Raw genomic sequence first — 21,151 nt, forward strand, 5'->3', positions numbered from 1 at the left:
CACTACTAGAGACCTTTGGTAGGATGTGTCATGGGATGAGCTGGGCTGCTCAAAACGAAAGGAAACTGTAGCGCTCTGCCATCGGGCTTCATTATTTTCCATTCGGCTGGCTGCGCCTGGAGTGTCTGAAAATGGACTCATCAAAAGTAAGACAATATAGTTCGGAAAGGAAAACTTAGTATGTTACTATTTTATCTGTAAACGTCCCTGAAAAAGGTTGTTGATACAGTTAAGTAGGCTACATTGTATCCGTTTCATATTTGATTTACAGCAACATGGAAGTGCGAGATTGACTCGATCAAAGTAACGGAAATAGTGATTTACATGATGAAATGCAATAACATGTGATGTAATAGACATTAATGTAGGCCTACGAACTATATATTCTAATCTTGCTATGAATTCATAACGCAGTAATATCATATTAATTCATAGCTAGTACTTGGCACGTCATTCGAACGAGTGAAGAAAGCAGAACTCGTTTATAATTTACTTTGCAACGTTAATTAACTGGTAAACTGTTGCGATTTACAATCAAGTGATGTTGTCAAGAGAACTAGTGTTCTCAACAATGACTCTCTCATCCATTAAGTTTTATTACACGCCTAGACCCTAACCTGGTGTGGTCCTCAGTAAAAAGAAGACTTCAGACAAGACAGACTGTGTGTGTGTGTGTGTGTGTGTGTGTGTAGGTGGTAGCTGCCTCTGAGAAGGAACAGAAGCCAGCAGGGAAGGAGAGTGAAGAGACGTCCAGCGAACCGTCCATCACCTCTTATGGAATGTGAGTGAACATAGAGGATATTAGTCCAGGGTGCGAATTATGGGTTGGCTCAAATAAACCGTCAGGGTTGGGAAGGTTACTTTCTAAATGTGATCCGTTACAGTTACAAATTATCTGTCGGTAACGTAACTTTTGGATTACCCCCAAACTCAGTAATGTAATCTGATTACGTTCCGTTACTTTTAGATGACTTTCCCCTGAAGAGCCATTAGAAGAAGACAATAATGTATGTTAACATTTGAACGACATCTATTGCAGGATAAATCAATGTTAATGTTTACATAGCTGGCCATATATGGATGTTACATTTTACTTTGTGGTGGTTATGTAGGCTTCTTCTTAACCATCACTTTCCACTTCATATAATAATATGATTCAATTATATATTTACATTAAAAACCAAAGTCTATCAGATTTCCAGTCATTCCAATAATGTTATACCCCTTGATCTTCAAGAATAGGACTTGGAAATATGGAAGTATAGATTAGCCAAAGTGTTTAACCTGAGCATGACCCCAAAACTACGGAGTTAGCCAGTCTACTCTGTTAAGGCTGTCATCAAGGCAAAGGGCAAAGGGTCGCTACTTGAAGGGTCGCTACTTGAAGAATCTCAAATACAACAAATATTTTGATTTGTTCAACACTTTGTTTGGTTACTACATGATTCCATATGTGTTATTTCATAGTTTTGATGTCTTCACTATTATTCTACAATGTAGAAAATAGTACAAATAAAGAAAAACCCTTGAATGAGGAGTGCCCAAACTTTTGACTGGTACTGTATTTATAATTTATAAGTCCAAAAATGGATGTAGCAACTACAGATTGGCCCTTTAAGCCTATCAAAAGTTTTAGGAAAAAAAGCCTCAATTTTATTCTATAGGTTGGGATCCGCACTATGCAGCTGTTATTCTATAGGCTGGGATCCACACTATGCAGCTGTTATTCTATAGGCTGGGATCCACACTATGCAGCTGTTATTCTATAGGCTGGGATCCTCACTATGCAGCTGTTATTCTATAGGCTGGGATCCTCACTATGCAGCTGTTATTCTATAGGCTGGGATCCTCACTATGCAGCTGTTATTCTATAGGCTGGGATCCACACTATGCAGCTGTTATTCTATAGGCTGGGATCCTCACTATGCAGCTGTTATTCTATAGGCTGGGATCCACACTATGCAGCTGTTATTCTATAGGCTGGGATCCACACTATGCAGCTGTTATTCTATAGGCTGGGATCCACATTATGCAGCTGTTATTCTATAGGCTGGGATCCACACTATGCAGCTGTTATTCCATAGGCTGGGATCCTCACTATGCAGCTGTTATTCCATAGGCTGGGATCCTCACTATGCAGCTGTTATTCTATAGGCTGGGATCCTCACTATGCAGCTGTTATTCTATAGGCTGGGATCCACACTATGCAGCTGTTATTCTATAGGCTGGGATCCACACTATGCAGCTGTTATTCTAAAGGCTGGGATCCTCACTATGCAGCTGTTATTCTATAGGCTGGGATCCACACTATGCAGCTGTTATTCTATAGGCTGGGATCCACACTATGCAGCTGTTATTCTATAGGCTGGGATCCTCACTATGCAGCTGTTATTCTATAGGCTGGGATCCTCACTATGCAGCTGTTATTCTATAGGCTGGGATCCACACTATGCAGCTGTTGCAGGAGCGCATTTTTTCAGCTTAAACCACTGGTCACTGGTTCAGCCTATCAGAAGTTCATGGCAATACACATTGTAGTCTAGTCTAGTAAATTGACCATCCAGATGTTCCTGGGACAGTTTCAGTCCCATTTCAGGTGTCAATTTGTCATCAAGAAGCATCAACTAATGTAGCTCTAATCAATGGCAGTCGCTGCATGTCATTATTCAGTCTTTATGGTGTTTTGTAACAGATGTCTATTTCTATTCATCACATGGTGTCAGTGTACATGCAGTCCCCTGTTTAGATGGTGTCAGTATACATGCAGTCCACTGTTTAGATGGTGTCAGTGTACATGCAGTCCACTGTTTAGATGGTGTCAGTGTACATGCAGTCCCCTGTTTAGATGGTGTCACTGTACATGCAGTCCACTGTTTAGATGGTGTCAGTGTACATGCAGTCCACTGTTTAGATGGTGTCAGTATACATGCAGTCCACTGTTTAGATGGTGTCAGTGTACATGCAGTCCACTGTTTAGATGGTGTCAGTGTACATGCAGTCCCCTGTTTAGATGGTGTCACTGTACATGCAGTCCACTGTTTAGATGGTGTCAGTGTACATGCAGTCCACTGTTTAGATGGTGTCAGTGTACATGCAGTCCCCTGTTTAGATGGTGTCACTGTACATGCAGTCCACTGTTTAGATGGTGTCAGTGTACATGCAGTCCACTGTTTAGATGGTGTCAGTGTACATGCAGTCCACTGTTTAGATGGTGTCAGTATACATGCAGTCCACTGTTTAGATGGTGTCAGTGTACATGCAGTCCACTGTTTAGATGGTGTCAGTGTACATGCAGTCCACTGTTTAGATGGTGTCAGTGTACATGCAGTCCACTGTTTAGATGGTGTCAGTATACATGCAGTCCACTGTTTAGATGGTGTCAGTATACATGCAGTCCACTGTTTAGATGGTGTCAGTATACATGCTGTCCACTGTTTAGATGGTGTCAGTGTACATGCAGTCCACTGTTTAGATGGTGTCAGTGTACATGCAGTCCACTGTTTAGATGGTGTCAGTATACATGCAGTCCACTGTTTAGATGGTGTCAGTATACATGCAGTCCACTGTTTAGATGGTGTCAGTGTACATGCTGTCCACTGTTTAGATGGTGTCAGTATACATGCAGTCCACTGTTTAGATGCTGTAATTATTTAGGAGTATAGGGGAACAGAACAGTGTAGTGACCACAGCATATAGTGGTGGTGTAGGGAAACAGAACAGTGTAGTGACCACAGCATGTAGTGGTGGTGTAGGGGAACAGAACAGTGTAGTGACCACAGCATGTAGTGGTGGTGTAGGGGAACAGAACAGTGTAGTGACCACAGCATGTGGTGGTGGTGTAGGGGAACAGAACAGTGTAGTGACCACAGCATGTAGTGGTGGTGTAGGGGAACAGAACAGTGTAGTGACCACAGCATGTGGTGGTGGTGTAGGGGAACAGAACAGTGTAGTGACCACAGCATGTGGTGGTGTAGTAGGGGAACAGAACAGTGTAGTGACCACAGCATGTGGTGGTGTAGTAGGGGAACAGAACAGTGTGTGACTGTTTCCTGTTTCCAGGTTGACCCCGTCTGGAGAGAAGTGTCGTAGTCTGGAGACTGTGATCTCTAGGCTGGAGATGCTGAATGTGGGAAAGGTAGGTAGGTTACTAGGTAAGTGCGTGTGTGTGTGAATGTGTGTGCGTTTGTGCGTGTGTGCGTGTGTGTGCGTGTGTGTGCATGTGTGCGTGTGTGTGAGTGTGTGTGCATGTGTGCATGTGTGCGTGTGTGTGCGTGTGTGTGCATGTGTGTGTGTAAGTTCCTAATGTAATGTATTTCATGATGATATGAGATATTGAGAGACCAGTATAAATATTCTAGTACGTCTTAACAATATGAATATAATCAGGTTCTTTATTTTATTTCAGTTGTCAGGTTTTTTATTCCTTCCTCACTGTTGTTATCTTTGTTGTTTTAGAAAACATTGGATGTTCCAGCTCTGCTGCTGACCACTCTGGAGGAGATAAACCCATATGAGTTAAGGAGATTCCAGTCTTACCTGACTAGTGGCAGGATGTTAGGCTTTCCTCTCATCCCAGAGAGTCAGCTGGAGAACACTGACAGACAGGACACAGTGGTTCAGATGGTGAAGAGATACGGCCCTGAGAGAGCTGTGAGGAACACACTGAAGATCCTGAGGAGGAGGAATCTGGATGATCTGGCAGAGAAGTTAGAGAGAGATTACACTAGAGGTAACATAACAACAATGTACATAAATCTATACATCACCATCACAGTTCAGTGTAGGTCTAACCAGGAATAACATTCTACTGACTTCATAATAACTCTCTATCCCCCTCCTGTCTTCCCCTCTGTTTCCCTGTTTCTCTCTTTCCAGTTCTACTGCTGACCAGTCTGCAAGAGCTCACTGAAGATCAGCTGAAGAAATTTCAGTCTAGTGGCAGGATATTTGGCATTCCTCACATTCCAGAGAGCAAGCTGGATAACACTGACAGACAGGACACAGTGGATCAGATGGTGGAGAGTGACGACGCTGAGGAAGCTGTGGTGATCACAATCTGGATCCTGAGGGAGATAGGCCGACATGATGTAGCAGAGAAGTTAGAGAGAGATCACACTAGAGGTAACACTGTTAAGAAAATGTGTCAAACGTTCCTTCAAACAAAAGACAACATGATTTAAATGAATAATTGATCATGTAATACAACAAATATACCGTTACCTCTCTTCACTTCTCTTCTATACCTGTATCTACCACAGCAACAACATGGCGGAGAGACTCATCAGACAGTGATAAATGGAGAAGGAGGAAGAAGGATGTAGTAATGAGGGTAAGACCAGTGGCCATGTCAGAGGTCAAATGTCATTGCGGACAAACCACATATAGATCACAGCCACATGCTGTCTGAAATGTGTGTGTGCTACAGTTAACAGTGAGTTCTACAGTTCTACCCTCATATGTTACATCACCTGTACTCACTGTCATAGTCAGTTCTACAGTTCTACCCTCATATGTTACATCACCTGTACTCACTGTCATAGTCAGTTCTACCCTCATATGTTACATCACCTGTACTCACTGTCATAGTCAGTTCTACAGTTCTACCCTCATATGTTACATCACCTGTACTCACTGTCATAGTCAGTTCTACCCTCATATGTTACATCACCTGTACTCACTGTCATAGTCAGTTCTACAGTTCTACCATCATATGTTACATCACCTGTACTCACTGTCATAGTCAGTTCTACCCTCATATGTTAAAACACCTGTACTCACTGTCATAGTCAGTTCTACAGTTCTACCATCATATGTTACATCACCTGTACTCACTGTCATAGTCAGTTCTACAGTTCTACCATCATATGTTACATCACCTGTACTCACTGTCATAGTCAGTTCTACAGTTCTACCATCATATGTTACATCACCTGTACTCACTGTCATAGTCAGTTCTACCCTCAATGTTACATCACCTGTACTCACTGTCATAGTCAGTTCCACCCTCATATGTTACATCACCTGTACTCACTGTCATAGTCAGTTCTACAGTTCTACCCTCATATGTTACATCACCTGTACTCACTGTCATAGACAGTTCTACAGTTCTACCCTCATATGTTACATCACCTGTACTCACTGTCATAGTCAGTTCTACCCTCATATGTTACATCACCTGTACTCACTGTCATAGTCAGTTCTACCCTCATATGTTACATCACCTGTACTCACTGTCATAGTCAGTTCTACCCTCATATGTTACATCACCTGTACTCACTGTCATAGTCAGTTCTACCCTCATATGTTACATCACCTGTACTCACTGTCATAGTCAGTTCTACCCTCATATGTTACATCACCTGTACTCACTGTCATAGTCAGTTCTACCCTCATATGTTACATCACCTGTACTCACTGTCATAGTCAGTTCTACCCTCATATGTTACATCACCTGTACTCATTGTCATAGTCAGTTCTACAGTTCTACCTCATATGTTACATCACCTGTACTCACTGTCATAGTCAGTTCTACAGTTCTACCTCATATGTTAAAACACCTGTACTCACTGTCATAGTCAGTTCTACAGTTCTACCTCATATGTTAAAACACCTGTACTCACTGTCATAGTCAGTTCTACCTCATATGTTACATCACCTGTACTCACTGTCATAGTCAGTTCATTTCAAAACATCGGAGTATATTCCTGTACCACGTTGTGTGTGGCGATGTTCATGTTCTTTAAATCAGTAGTCAGTATTTCTATTCTCTTATATCTTATCATCTTTGTTATTTTAGAGACCCTCCATGTTGGATGTTCCAGCTCTGCTGCTGACCACTCTGAAGGAGCTCACTGAAGAACAGCTGAAGACGTTTAAGTTTTACCTGTCTAGTGATCAGCTGCCTGACTTTCCTCTCATCCCAGAGAGACAGCTGGAGAACACTGACAGACAGGACACAGTGGATCAGATGATGAAGAGTTACGGCCCTGAGAGAGCTGTGAGGAACACACTGAAGATCCTGAGGAGGAGGAATCTGGATGATCTGGCAGAGAAGTTAGAGAGAGATCACACTAGAGGTAACATGTACATTCTGTCTATCAATCTATACATCACCATCACAGTTCAGTGTAGGTCTAACCAGAAAGAACATTCAACTGACTCCATAATAACATTCAGCAGACCCCTCTTTTAGTTATTGTGTGTATCCAGGTGATATCATTGAGATTAAACAGAAAGCAATCATTCATTACATATAATACATAAAATCAACAGTACAATGGCTCAGTAGACATAGGTAAGATATTACAAGATATTACAGATTGCACTGTCTAATCATGCCACGCCTGCTCCCGCTCCCCCCCTCTGGCCCTCGAAGGCACCAGGCTCCCCAGCATTAAACACTCCTGCCACCATCATTACACACACCTGCCTTCCCCCGTCACGCGCATCAGCGATTATTGGACTCACCTGGACTCAATCACCTGTGCCATATCCTCCCCTATATCTGTCTGTTCCAAATATCTGTTCCCTGCTTCAGGAATAATGTTAGTTTGTCGTTGCATACCGGGTTCTGAGGGCGTCTGTTCCTTATTTAATGTTCAACTCCCCGTACCTGCTTCTCTTCTCCAGCGTTGGTTCTTACAAATCATGGCTGTACATCTCTTCTTGAGCTACCTAAATTCTAACCAATCAAAGAGTCAGTTAGTAAGAGTAATGTTTGTAGGGGACAAGCTTATTGACACTACATTCAATACTGATATTAGAAAAAGAAGCCTGGAGGCGAGGCTAAACAATACATTAATATATCTGACATGTAGGACATCTCTCTCTCTATCTCTATCTGACATGTAGGACATCTCTCTCTCTATCTGACATGTAGGACATCTCTCTCTCTATCTGACATGTAGGACATCTCTCTCTCTATCTGACATGTAGGACATCTCTCTCTCTCTCTCTCTGACATGTAGGACATCTCTCTCTCTATCTATCTGACATGTAGGACATCTCTCTCTCTCTCTATCTGACATGTAGGACATCTCTCTCTCTCTATCTGACATGTAGGACATCCCTCTCTCTCTCTCTCTATCTGACATGTAGGACATCACTCTCTTTCTCTCTCTCTATCTGACATGTAGGACATCTCTCTCTCTATCTAACATGTAGGACATCTCTCTCTCTCTCTATCTGACATGTAGGACATCTCTCTCTCTCTCTGACATGTAGGACATCTCTCTCTCTATCTATCTGACATGTAGGACATCTCTCTCTCTCTCTATCTGACATGTAGGACATCTCTCTCTCTATCTATCTGACATGTAGGACATCTCTCTCTCTCTATCTGACATGTAGGACATCTCTCTCTCTCTCTATCTGACATGTAGGACATCTCTCTCTCTATCTATCTGACATGTAGGACATCTCTTTCTCTCTCTATCTGACATGTAGCACATCTCTCTCTCTCTATCTGACATGTAGGACATCTCTCTCTCTCTATCTGACATGTAGGACATCTCTCTCTATCTGACATGTAGGACATCTCTCTCTCTCTCTATCTGACATGTAGGACACCTCTCTCTCTCTATCTGACATGTAGGACATCTCTCTCTCTCTATCTGACATGTAGGACATCTCTCTCTCTCTCTCTATCTGATATGTAGGACATCTCTCTCTCTCTCTCTCTCTCTCTGACATGTAGGACATCTCTCTCTCTCTCTATCTGACATGTAGGACATCTCTCTCTCTCTATCTGACATGTAGGACATCTCTCTCTCTATCTGACATGTAGGACATCTCTCTCTCTATCTGACATGTAGGACATCTCTCTCTCTCTCTCTATCTGACATGTAGGACATCTCTCTCTCTCTCTCTATCTGACATGTAGGACATCTCTCTCTCTATCTGACATGTAGGACATCTCTCTCTCTCTCTATCTGACATGTAGGACATCTCTCTCTCTCTCTATCTGACATGTAGGACATCTCTCTCTCTCTCTATCTGACATGTAGGACATCTCTCTCTCTCTCTATCTGACATGTAGGACATCTCTCTCTCTCTCTATCTGACATGTAGGACATCTCTCTCTCTCTCTATCTGACATGTAGGACATCTCTCTCTCTCTATCTGACATGTAGGACATCTCTCTCTCTCTATCTGACATGTAGGACATCTCTCTCTCTCTATCTGACATGTAGGACATCTCTCTCTCTCTATCTGACATGTAGGACATCTCTCTCTCTCTCTCTCTGACATGTAGGACATCTCTCTCTCTATCTGACATGTAGGACATCTCTCTCTCTCTCTATCTGACATGTAGGACATCTCTCTCTCTCTCTATCTGACATGTAGGACATCTCTCTCTCCCTCTATCTGACATGTAGGACATCTCTCTCTCTCTCTATCTGACATGTAGGACATCTCTCTCTCTATCTGACATGTAGGACATCTCTCTCTCTCTCGCTCTATCTGACATGTAGTACATCTCTCTCTCTCTATCTGACATGTAGGACATCTCTCTCTCTCTATCTGACATGTAGGACATCTCTCTCTCTCTCTATCTGACATGTAGGACATCTCTCTCTCTCTCTATCTGACATGTAGGACATCTCTCTCTCTCTATCTGACATGTAGGACATCTCTCTCTATCTGACATGTAGGACATCTCTCTCTCTCTCTATCTGACATGTAGGACACCTCTCTCTCTCTATCTGACATGTAGGACATCTCTCTCTCTCTATCTGACATGTAGGACATCTCTCTCTCTCTCTCTATCTGATATGTAGGACATCTCTCTCTCTCTCTCTCTCTCTCTGACATGTAGGACATCTCTCTCTCTCTCTATCTGACATGTAGGACATCTCTCTCTCTCTATCTGACATGTAGGACATCTCTCTCTCTATCTGACATGTAGGACATCTCTCTCTCTATCTGACATGTAGGACATCTCTCTCTCTCTCTCTATCTGACATGTAGGACATCTCTCTCTCTCTCTCTATCTGACATGTAGGACATCTCTCTCTCTATCTGACATGTAGGACATCTCTCTCTCTCTCTATCTGACATGTAGGACATCTCTCTCTCTCTCTATCTGACATGTAGGACACATGTCAGATAGAGAGAAAGAGATGTCCTACATGTCAGATAGAGAGAGAGAGAGAGAGAGATGTAATACATGTCAGATAGAGAGAGAGATGTCCTACATGTCAGATAGAGAGAGAGAGAGATGTCCTACATGTCAGATAGAGAGAGAGAGAGAGATGTCCTACATGTCAGAGAGAGAGAGAGAGAGAGATGTCCTACATGTCAGATAGAGAGAGAGAGAGAGATGTCCTACATGTCAGATAGAGAGAGAGATGTCCTACATGTCAGAGAGAGAGAGAGAGATGTCCTACATGTCAGATAGAGAGAGAGAGATGTCCTACATGTCAGATAGAGAGAGAGAGATGTCCTACATGTCAGATAGAGAGAGAGAGAGATGTCCTACATGTCAGATAGAGAGAGAGAGAGAGATGTCCTACATGTCAGATAGAGAGAGAGAGATGTCCTACATGTCAGATAGAGAGAGAGAGAGATGTCCTACATGTCAGATAGAGAGAGAGATGTCCTACATGTCAGATAGAGAGAGAGAGAGATGTCCTACATGTCAGATAGAGAGAGATGTCCTACATGTGAGATAGAGAGAGAGAGAGATGTCCTACATGTCAGATAGAGAGAGAGAGAGATGTCCTACATGTCAGATAGAGAGAGAGAGAGATGTCCTACATGTCAGATAGAGAGAGAGAGAGAGAGATGTCCTACATGTCAGATAGAGAGAGAGAGAGATGTCCTACATGTCAGATAGAGAGAGAGAGATGTCCTACATGTCAGATAGAGAGAGAGAGATGTACTACATGTCAGATAGAGCGAGAGAGAGAGAGATGTCCTACATGTCAGATAGAGAGAGAGATGTCCTACATGTCATCTCTCCTACATCTCTCTCTCTCTATCTGACATGTAGGACATCTCTCTCTCTCTATCTGACATGTAGGACATCTCTCTCTCTCTATCTGACATGTAGGACATCTCTCTCTCTCTCTCTGACATGTAGGACATCTCTCTCTCTATCTGACATGTAGGACATCTCTCTCTCTCTCTCTCTCTATCTGACATGTAGGACATCTCTCTCTCTCTCTCTCTATCTGACATGTAGGACATCTCTCTCTCTCTCTATCTGACATGTAGGACATCTCTCTCTCTATCTGACATGTAGGACATCTCTCTCTCTCTCTATCTGACATGTAGGACATCTCTCTCTCTCTATCTGACATGTAGGACATCTCTCTCTCTCTCTCTATCTGACATGTAGGACATCTCTCTCTCTCTCTATCTGACATGTAGGACATCTCTCTCTCTCTCTATCTGACATGTAGGACATCTCTCTCTCTCTCTATCTGACATGTAGGACATCTCTCTCTCTCTCTATCTGACATGTAGGACATCTCTCTCTCTCTCTCTCTATCTGACATGTAGGACATCTCTCTCTCTCTCTCTATCTGACATGTAGGACATCTCTCTCTCTCTCTATCTGACATGTAGGACATCTCTCTCTCTCTCTCTCTCTCTCTATCTGACATGTAGGACATCTCTCTCTCTCTCTATCTGACATGTAGGACATCTCTCTCTCTCTATCTGACATGTAGGACATCTCTCTCTCTCTATCTGACATGTAGGACATCTCTCTCTCTCTCTCTCTGACATGTAGGACATCTCTCTCTCTCTCTCTATCTGACATGTAGGACATCTCTCTCTCTCTCTATCTGACATGTAGGACATCTCTCTCTCTCTCTCTCTCTATCTGACATGTAGGACATCTCTCTCTCTCTCTCTCTATCTGACATGTAGGACATCTCTCTCTCTCTCTATCTGACATGTAGGACATCTCTCTCTCTCTATCTGACATGTAGGACATCTCTCTCTCTCTATCTGACATGTAGGACATCTCTCTCTCTCTCTATCTGACATGTAGGACATCTCTCTCTCTCTCTCTCTATCTGACATGTAGGACATCTCTCTCTCTCTATCTGACATGTAGGACATCTCTCTCTCTCTCTATCTGACATGTAGGACATCTCTCTCTCTCTATCTGACATGTAGGACATCTCTCTCTCTCTCTATCTGACATGTAGGACATCTCTCTCTCTCTATCTGACATGTAGGACATCTCTCTCTCTCTCTCTCTATCTGACATGTAGGACATCTCTCTCTCTCTATCTGACATGTAGGACATCTCTCTCTCTCTCTCTCTGACATGTAGGACATCTCTCTCTCTCTATCTGACATGTAGGACATCTCTCTCTCTATCTGACATGTAGGACATCTCTCTCTCTCTATCTGACATGTAGGACATTTCTCTCTCTCTATCTGACATGTAGGACATCTCTCTCTCTCTCTATCTGACATGTAGGACATCTCTCTCTCTCTCTCTCTCTCTCTATCTGACATGTAGGACATCTCTCTCTCTCTCTATCTGACATGTAGGACATCTCTCTCTCTCTATCTGACATGTAGGACATCTCTCTCTCTCTATCTGACATGTAGGACATCTCTCTCTCTCTCTCTCTGACATGTAGGACATCTCTCTCTCTCTCTCTATCTGACATGTAGGACATCTCTCTCTCTCTCTCTATCTGACATGTAGGACATCTCTCTCTCTCTCTCTCTCTATCTGACATGTAGGACATCTCTCTCTCTCTCTCTCTAGCTGACATGTAGGACATCTCTCTCTCTCTCTATCTGACATGTAGGACATCTCTCTCTCTCTATCTGACATGTAGGACATCTCTCTCTCTCTATCTGACATGTAGGACATCTCTCTCTCTCTCTATCTGACATGTAGGACATCTCTCTCTCTCTCTCTCTATCTGACATGTAGGACATCTCTCTCTCTCTATCTGACATGTAGGACATCTCTCTCTCTCTCTATCTGACATGTAGGACATCTCTCTCTCTCTATCTGACATGTAGGACATCTCTCTCTCTCTCTATCTGACATGTAGGACATCTCTCTCTCTCTATCTGACATGTAGGACATCTCTCTCTCTCTCTCTCTATCTGACATGTAGGACATCTCTCTCTCTCTATCTGACATGTAGGACATCTCTCTCTCTCTCTGACATGTAGGACATCTCTCTCTCTCTATCTGACATGTAGGACATCTCTCTCTCTCTCTATCTGACATGTAGGACATCTCTCTCTCTCTCTATCTGACATGTAGGACATTTCTCTCTCTCTATCTGACATGTAGGACACCTCTCTCTCTCTATCTGACATGTAGGACATCTCTCTCTCTCTCTATCTGACATGTAGGACATCTCTCTCTCTCTCTCTATCTGACATGTAGGACATCTCTCTCTCTATCTGACATGTAGGACATCTCTCTCTCTCTCTCTATCTGACATGTAGGACATCTCTCTCTCTCTATCTGACATGTAGGACATCTCTCTCTCTCTCTATCTGACATGTAGGACATCTCTCTCTCTATCTGACATGTAGGACATCTCTCTCTCTATCTGACATGTAGGACATCTCTCTCTCTCTCTATCTGACATGTAGGACATCTCTCTCTCTCTATCTGACATGTAGGACATCTCTCTCTCTATCTGACATGTAGGACATCTCTCTCTCTCTCTCTGACATGTAGGACATCTCTCTATCTGACATGTAGGACATCTCTCTCTCTGACATGTAGGACATCTCTCTATCTGACATGTAGGACATCTCTCTCTATCTGACATGTAGGACATCTCTCTCTCTCTCTCTATCTGACATGTAGGACATCTCTCTCTCTATCTGACATGTAGGACATCTCTCTCTCTCTCTCTCTCTATCTGACATGTAGGACATCTCTCTCTCTCTCTCTCTCTATCTGACATGTAGGACATCTCTCTCTCTATCTGACATGTAGGACATCTCTCTCTCTATCTGACATGTAGGACATCTCTCTCTCTATCTGACATGTAGGACATCTCTCTCTCTCTCTATCTGACATGTAGGACATCTCTCTCTCTCTCTATCTGACATGTAGGACATCTCTCTCTCTCTATCTGACATGTAGGACATCTCTCTCTCTCTCTATCTGACATGTAGGACATCTCTCTCTCTCTATCTGACATGTAGGACATCTCTCTCTCTCTCTATCTGACATGTAGGACATCTCTCTCTCTCTCTATCTGACATGTAGGACATCTCTCTCTCTCTATCTGACATGTAGGACATCTCTCTCTCTCTCTATCTGACATGTAGGACATCTCTCTCTCTCTCTCTATCTGACATGTAGGACATCTCTCTCTCTCTCTCTATCTGACATGTAGGACATCTCTCTCTCTCTATCTGACATGTAGGACATCTCTCTCTCTCTCTCTCTGACATGTAGGACATCTCTCTCTCTCTATCTGACATGTAGGACATCTCTCTCTCTCTCTATCTGACATGTAGGACATCTCTCTCTCTCTCTCTCTATCTGACATGTAGGACATCTCTCTCTCTCTATCTGACATGTAGGACATCTCTCTCTCTCTCTATCTGACATGTAGGACATCTCTCTCTCTCTATCTGACATGTAGGACATCTCTCTCTCTCTCTATCTGACATGTAGGACATCTCTCTCTCTCTATCTGACATGTAGGACATCTCTCTCTCTCTCTCTCTATCTGACATGTAGGACATCTCTCTCTCTCTATCTGACATGTAGGACATCTCTCTCTCTCTCTCTCTGACATGTAGGACATCTCTCTCTCTCTATCTGACATGTAGGACATCTCTCTCTCTATCTGACATGTAGGACATCTCTCTCTCTCTCTCTATCTGACATGTAGGACATCTCTCTCTCTCTATCTGACATGTAGGACATCTCTCTCTCTCTCTATCTGACATGTAGGACATCTCTCTCTCTATCTGACATGTAGGACATCTATCTCTCTATCTGACATGTAGGACATCTCTCTCTCTCTCTCTATCTGACATGTAGGACATCTCTCTCTCTCTATCTGACATGTAGGACATCTCTCTCTCTCTCTCTCTGACATGTAGGACATCTCTCTATCTGACATGTAGGACATCTCTCTCTCTGACATGTAGGACATCTCTCTATCTGACATGTAGGACATCTCTCTCTATCTGACATGTAGGACATCTCTCTCTCTCTCTCTATCTGACATGTAGGACATCTCTCTCTCTATCTGACATGTAGGACATCTCTCTCTCTATCTGACATGTAGGACATCTCTCTCTCTATCTGACATGTAGGACATCTCTCTCTCTCTCTATCTGACATGTAGGACATCTCTCTCTCTCTCTCTCTATCTGACATGTAGGACATCTCTCTCTCTCTCTCTATCTGACATGTAGGACATCTCTCTCTCTATCTTTTCCAGCTTGGCTGCTGAACTCTCTGGAGGAGCTGAACATAAACGAGCTGAAGACATTTCAAAACTACCTGACTAGTTGCAAGCTGCTTGGCTTTCCTCCCATCCCAAAGAGCCAGCTGGAGAACACTGACAGACAGGTCACAGTGGATCTGATGATGAAGATATACGACCCTGAGAGAGCTGTGAAGATCACACTGAGGATCCTGAGGTGGATGAATGACCATGATCTCACTGAGAAGTTACAGAGTGATCACACAGGTAAAACAACATGAATCTGTTCTTTAAAAGTTCCATTAGTTGTTTATAGCTACATTGATTGAGTGCATCTTTACTTCACCCAATGAGAACCCTCCGGCCCTGAGGAAGCTGTGGAGATCACACCGGAGTTCCTGAAGAATATGAACTGGGATGATCTGTCAAAGAAGATAGAGAGAGAGGTGAGGAGGAGAGGGGATGTTTGGGTTCACAACAACAATACCTGCTAAAAGACATGGAGACAAGCTGACGAACAATGACCAACAGAAAGAGAGTCACCAAATGAAATCCTCTTCTAGTTGGCTTTCATCTAGCAAGGGTTCAATTGGAGTGAGGAACAAGTCAGAGTACTGACAGCTTGCTTAATTCCCATGGTGAAGTTAAACATCACAGAGATTATAAAGCTGACCTAATGTCATGGAGAAGTTAAACTTCACAGAGATTATAAAGCTGACCTAATGCCATGGTGAAGTTAAACATCACAGAGATTATAAGGCTGACCTAATGTCATGGAGAAGTTAAACATCACAGAGATTATAAGGCTGACCTAATGTCATGGAGAAGTTAAACTTCACAGAGATTATAAAGCTGACCTAATGTCATGGTGAAGTTAAACATCACAGAGATTATAAGGCTGACCTAATGTCATGGAGAAGTTAAACATCACAGAGATTATAAGGCTGACCTAATGTCATGGAGAAGTTAAACATCACAGAGATTATAAAGCTGACCTAATGTCATGGTGAAGTTAAACATCACAGAGATTATAAAGCTGACCTAATGTCATGGAGAAGTTAAACTTCACAGAGATTATAAAGCTGACCTAATGTCATGGTGAAGTTAAACATCACAGAGATTATAAGGCTGACCTAATGTCATGGAGAAGTTAAACATCACAGAGATTATAAGGCTGACCTAATGTCATGTAGGAGTTAAACATCACAGAATGTAGAACAGTGGACCAGGGCCTGTGTACTACTGACCCTCTTCTGGTAAGATCTTTACTGGAAAGACAGACAGAATGACCGATTGACCAGTTGACTATTTAACAAATAATGCCCGAGGGGATGTGGTATATGGCCAATATACTATGGCTAAGGGCTGTTCTTAGGCACGATACAAAGTAAACAGCCGTGGTATATTGGCCATATACCACAAACCCCAGAGGTGCCTTACTGCTATTATACACTGGTTACCAACATAATTAGAGAAGTAAAAATAAATGTTTTGTCATACCACGGCTGTCAGCCAATCAGCATTCAGGGCTCAAACCACCCAGTTTATAATAACAGATTTGTTCAGTATATATTGTTTTTAGAGGTTTCCTGAGGACTTTGAACCAGAGGACTATGATCAGGAGGACAATGGAACATACCGGTAACTTGGTCTTCTCTTACTTGTTTTTACAGTTATAGTTTTCCATTTATGAAAGGATAATAGATACATTTAAATGTAACTTATTTAACTTTAAGAATATGAAGTCTTAAAGAACAGTTCAAGCCATTTGTCATTTTAAAAGAAACACCAACACTGCTCTTGCCAGAATCCCTTATTTAAGATCTAATTAAACAACTTCCATAAACAACGTGATACTGACAGTGTGCAGGTATTTATTTAGCTTTTAAGATATTGAATTATTCCCACACACCAACAACAAGCAAACTCAGATGTGCTTTTCCTATTTTAAATGCATTGTATGTCATACATGTGTTATACACTACAGGTTAGAGTGCCCCAGTGCAGGTCTGTTCCAGTGCAGTATAACAGGCCTGGTGTTCAGGATGGAGGGAGAGGGAGAGGTGCTCTATAGGACTGTCCCCTGGGACAGGAGGTTTCTAGCCCAGAGTGTCAAGAGGCCTGCAGGACCCCTGTTCATGTTTAGATGCCTTAAGGGGTCTGTCAGTCAACTACACCTCCCCCACTGTGAGATCTGCCCTGGTAACTACACCTCAAACATACTGTAAGATCTGCCCTGGAAACTACACCTCAAACATACTGTGAGATCTGCCCTGGAAACTACACAGTTAATAAGAAAAGTGATTGTAGTGTTTTCTATCTCTTGTTACTTTCTAACCAACAATGCTGTTTTATTTTTCTTTCCCAGGTGGTGGATGTGACTTCCTGTCTGTAGCCCATGTGACTGATGACATCATTGAGTTTATCCCTCATAAGATAACAGAAACACACGTCATAATAAACATCTATGGATTCTCTGCTTATGGCCTCATCAAGGATAAGGATGCTCCTGTCTTCCCTATCAAAGCCCAGGTGTTGTTGTTCTACCATCCATCAGATGACCCTGAACTGGAATCTGTACTGCATGTGTTGTTGCTGCCACGGAACGTTGTCCTAATGAAGGTGACAACTGTAATTCCATAATGGACATTTTACTTATTGTCCTATCGGGGATTTGAAATTCATTCTGAATCCTAGATATTGTGAAGATATTTTGCTCTCATCAAGATAATCTACTACTCTACTCTAGGTGCAAGAGGAGAGGGCGAGGAGGAATGGCATGAGAGAAACCTTCATTGAAACAACCTCTGACTGTGAACTGACCCCTGATCAGATTTACAGCCTCTCCACTGATGGGTATCATAAGGTGACACCTAAGGTAGTGATGGTTAATAGTTCAACATCCACTGAATAACAGGAAAAACAGCTGGACTCAATCAGATCCACCTTAACTCCTGATAACCAACAACTGCATAGCAGCTTCATCGTTTTGATTTAGATGATGTCAGAGAGGTAAAACCATTAGATGCACTGAGTGACATTAGTAATAATCCCATACAGCCTTGTTACAAGTTGGAACAGTGGAACATGTTGTAATATACACCTTGATTAGGATGATACAGGTGTGGTTTTGTGACAATGACAAGAGCAGCTGCTCAGCGATTTGAACTCCAATACGGTTCCACCTCCGACGTATCACCTAAATAAAACCAATGATCTGCCGTGCAGGTGTCAGGTAACCTGGGTTAGTGCTGGAACTGACTGAATCAAAGACTTCAAGAGGAAGTTAATGTTGTTCAACGCCAATAAAACCAATGATCTGCCATGCAGGTGTCAGGTAGCCTGGGTTAGTGCTGGATCTGACTGAATCAAAGACTTCAAGAGGAAGTTAATGTTGTTCAACGCCAATAAAACCAATGATCTGCTGTGCAGGTATCAGGTAGCCTGGGTTAGTGCTGGATCTGACTGAATCAAAGACTTCAAGAGGAAGTTAATGTTGTTCAACTGACACTGTCTTATGTTTGTCCATTTTTTGATCCAGACCAAAAAGTTTGATAATGATAAAGACTACGAAAACTACACCACAACGTTTGCGGTATTCTTACCTGCCAAAGTTCAAAAAGCTGAACTGACATTGAGGAAGAAGAAGAATATAGCCTGGTCCATATTAGACCTACTGTCCAGTCTATTTGTGAATCTTGAACATCCGTGGAAGGGTTTCTACAGATATCAAGGTAACAGTTCAGATAAAACAGTCCATGTTTTGTACAGCACTAATCAGTGTAATGTAAACTCCTAACTCCCAAGGAGAGACAGGCCTACCGCTGGGCAGAGGAGCATAATTAATGACTGAGATTATTACTGATGTCCTGTATTGTAAGATCAATACAACTGAATTATACATTTTTCTGATATATATATATTTTTCTGATATAAGTTGATCACACTTTTAAAATGTGTAATATATACACTTGAGGTTATAGACCCTTTTTCTCCTCTCTCTGTCCAAGCCCCTGTCCCTGCAGCCACTCCTGCCAAACCCCCTACTTTCCCAGGACGAGACTTCATTCCAAAACACAGGATTGCTCTAGAAACTCGCCTGGGACTGTTACAGCCCATATTCCTGCGTCTCCAGGATCGTGGGGTTCTGATTGACGAGGAGAGGGAGGAGGTGGTCAGTAAATCCACCAAGACCCTACAGAACCAAACCCTGCTGGACATGGTGGTAAAGAAGGGGGCTCGTGCCCAGGAACACTTCTACCAGGTCCTGAAGGAAGTAGATCCCTGCCTGGTTGAAGACCTGGAAGAGCAGACAGTCTGAGAGGGAACCATGGATACAACAGCATCAGGATATATATCACCACAATACTAATACATGCTTTGAAAGAGACAGTCAGACTGAGAGGTCCCCATGGATACAACAGCATCAGGATATATAATATCACAATACTAATACATGCTCTGAAAGAGACAGACAGACTGAGAGGTAACCATGGATACAACCTCAGAAGATATCAAAACATTTATCAGAGACAGAGAGCAGCACTTCGAGGAGCTACTGTCTACCAGACAACCTACCTGTGTTACTCTGGTACACTGGCTACAGACTACAAGATGATTGAATTTCTATCTGTAACATGGTGAATGTTGAATCATCTTGGACAGGTCTCAGACAACATGTGAGACTTAACATCTACCAGACAACTGACTTGTACTGGACAGCTCTACTGGCTGAACACCAGATATATCTCTGTTTAGATATAGTGTATATGTTTATATAACGGTTAAGAGCATCTTTTAAAATGAATGACATTATTTTCCAACAATAGGGACTAGTCTCCTTTTGTGATTGATCAGGAGAAATAGGAGCAACTCTTGAGATAAGGAATGTGTCCTTTATGTTTGACTTCTCTGCCATTACAGACTTAATCAGGCTGAATCTCTGGGACTCATTTCACTCTCAGGGAAAGATGTCATATTGTGTAGTGTTTAAATATCTGTTATAGTGTTTTGTAATTGCATTAATCTATTTAATCTCCCTCAATTCAATTGAGATGACAAATACTGTGTATCAGCAGTAGGGGGAAACAGCCCCACTGTCCGCCCCACCAGTTGTTTTTGTTGCCTAGCAACAGAGCGTCGCGTAGCATGCTAAAAATCATTAAAGTGAATATTGTGCTCCTCTATTGTGCATAAAAGGACGTTCAAGGGGAAAACAGTGTTGTTGTTTACAGCTTGTTTGTAATATTGCAAATGGACGTGGCTGTTTAACCATTAAAGATTCCAGCTTTAATCAGCCTGAATGTCAGGGACTCATTTCACTCAGGGAAATATGTACTGTAGTGTATAACAGACTTGTGGTCAATTCAGAATTGAATTTAGAATGGCTCATAAATTCAATTCATGAATTTGAATTAATAAGCAGGATACCGAATTGCAATTCAAGGAAATAGAGTTGAATTCAGTAATATTCAATGCCTATTCGATTCTATAGTTGTAGTCTATACAAATATACATCTTGTAAATAAAATACCAAACATGTTATATACATGCATATAAAATATTGATGAAACAATTGATTTTCAGGACAAACTCTTCAAATGAATGAAAACAAGGAAAACGAAACCTGTAGTTATATTTCATTAATCACTTAAATGTTGTTCAATATGGGGGAAATACATTTCCCACAATGCATTAGTCTAATGCACAAATTTACCCTAAAGCCTTCAAGACAAAGCCAAACAAATGAAATGGTTGGT

At 42.2% G+C, this 21,151-nt stretch overlaps 1 protein-coding gene across 1 annotated transcript; it reads left to right on the plus strand.

The window, feature by feature from the left end:
* The first annotated feature begins 51 nt into the window (after window positions 1-51).
* Window positions 52-21,012, plus strand: LOC139423640 (uncharacterized). Its single transcript, XM_071175232.1, has 15 exons — window positions 52-146; window positions 693-781; window positions 4,060-4,135; window positions 4,456-4,729; window positions 4,876-5,121; window positions 5,259-5,329; window positions 6,797-7,076; window positions 15,408-15,659; window positions 15,747-15,838; window positions 16,975-17,033; window positions 17,380-17,594; window positions 17,761-18,014; window positions 18,142-18,270; window positions 18,934-19,126; window positions 19,403-21,012. The coding sequence occupies exons 1-15, from the start codon at window positions 132-134 to the stop codon at window positions 19,711-19,713; spliced, it is 2,556 nt and encodes an 851-aa protein (XP_071031333.1). The 5' UTR covers window positions 52-131; the 3' UTR covers window positions 19,714-21,012.
* The last annotated feature ends 139 nt before the right edge of the window (window positions 21,013-21,151 follow it).

Source organism: Oncorhynchus clarkii, chromosome 13, assembly GCF_045791955.1.
Source record: "Oncorhynchus clarkii lewisi isolate Uvic-CL-2024 chromosome 13, UVic_Ocla_1.0, whole genome shotgun sequence".
NCBI classification, from domain to species: domain Eukaryota; kingdom Metazoa; phylum Chordata; class Actinopteri; order Salmoniformes; family Salmonidae; genus Oncorhynchus; species Oncorhynchus clarkii.

Excerpts from the sequence above, each read along its gene's own strand:
- LOC139423640 (XM_071175232.1), top strand. Across the intron at positions 4,136-4,455 it reads AGATGCTGAATGTGGGAAAG|AAAACATTGGATGTTCCAGC; the intron begins GTAGGTAGGTTA and ends TTGTTGTTTTAG. Across the intron at positions 5,330-6,796 it reads AGAAGGATGTAGTAATGAGG|AGACCCTCCATGTTGGATGT; the intron begins GTAAGACCAGTG and ends TTGTTATTTTAG.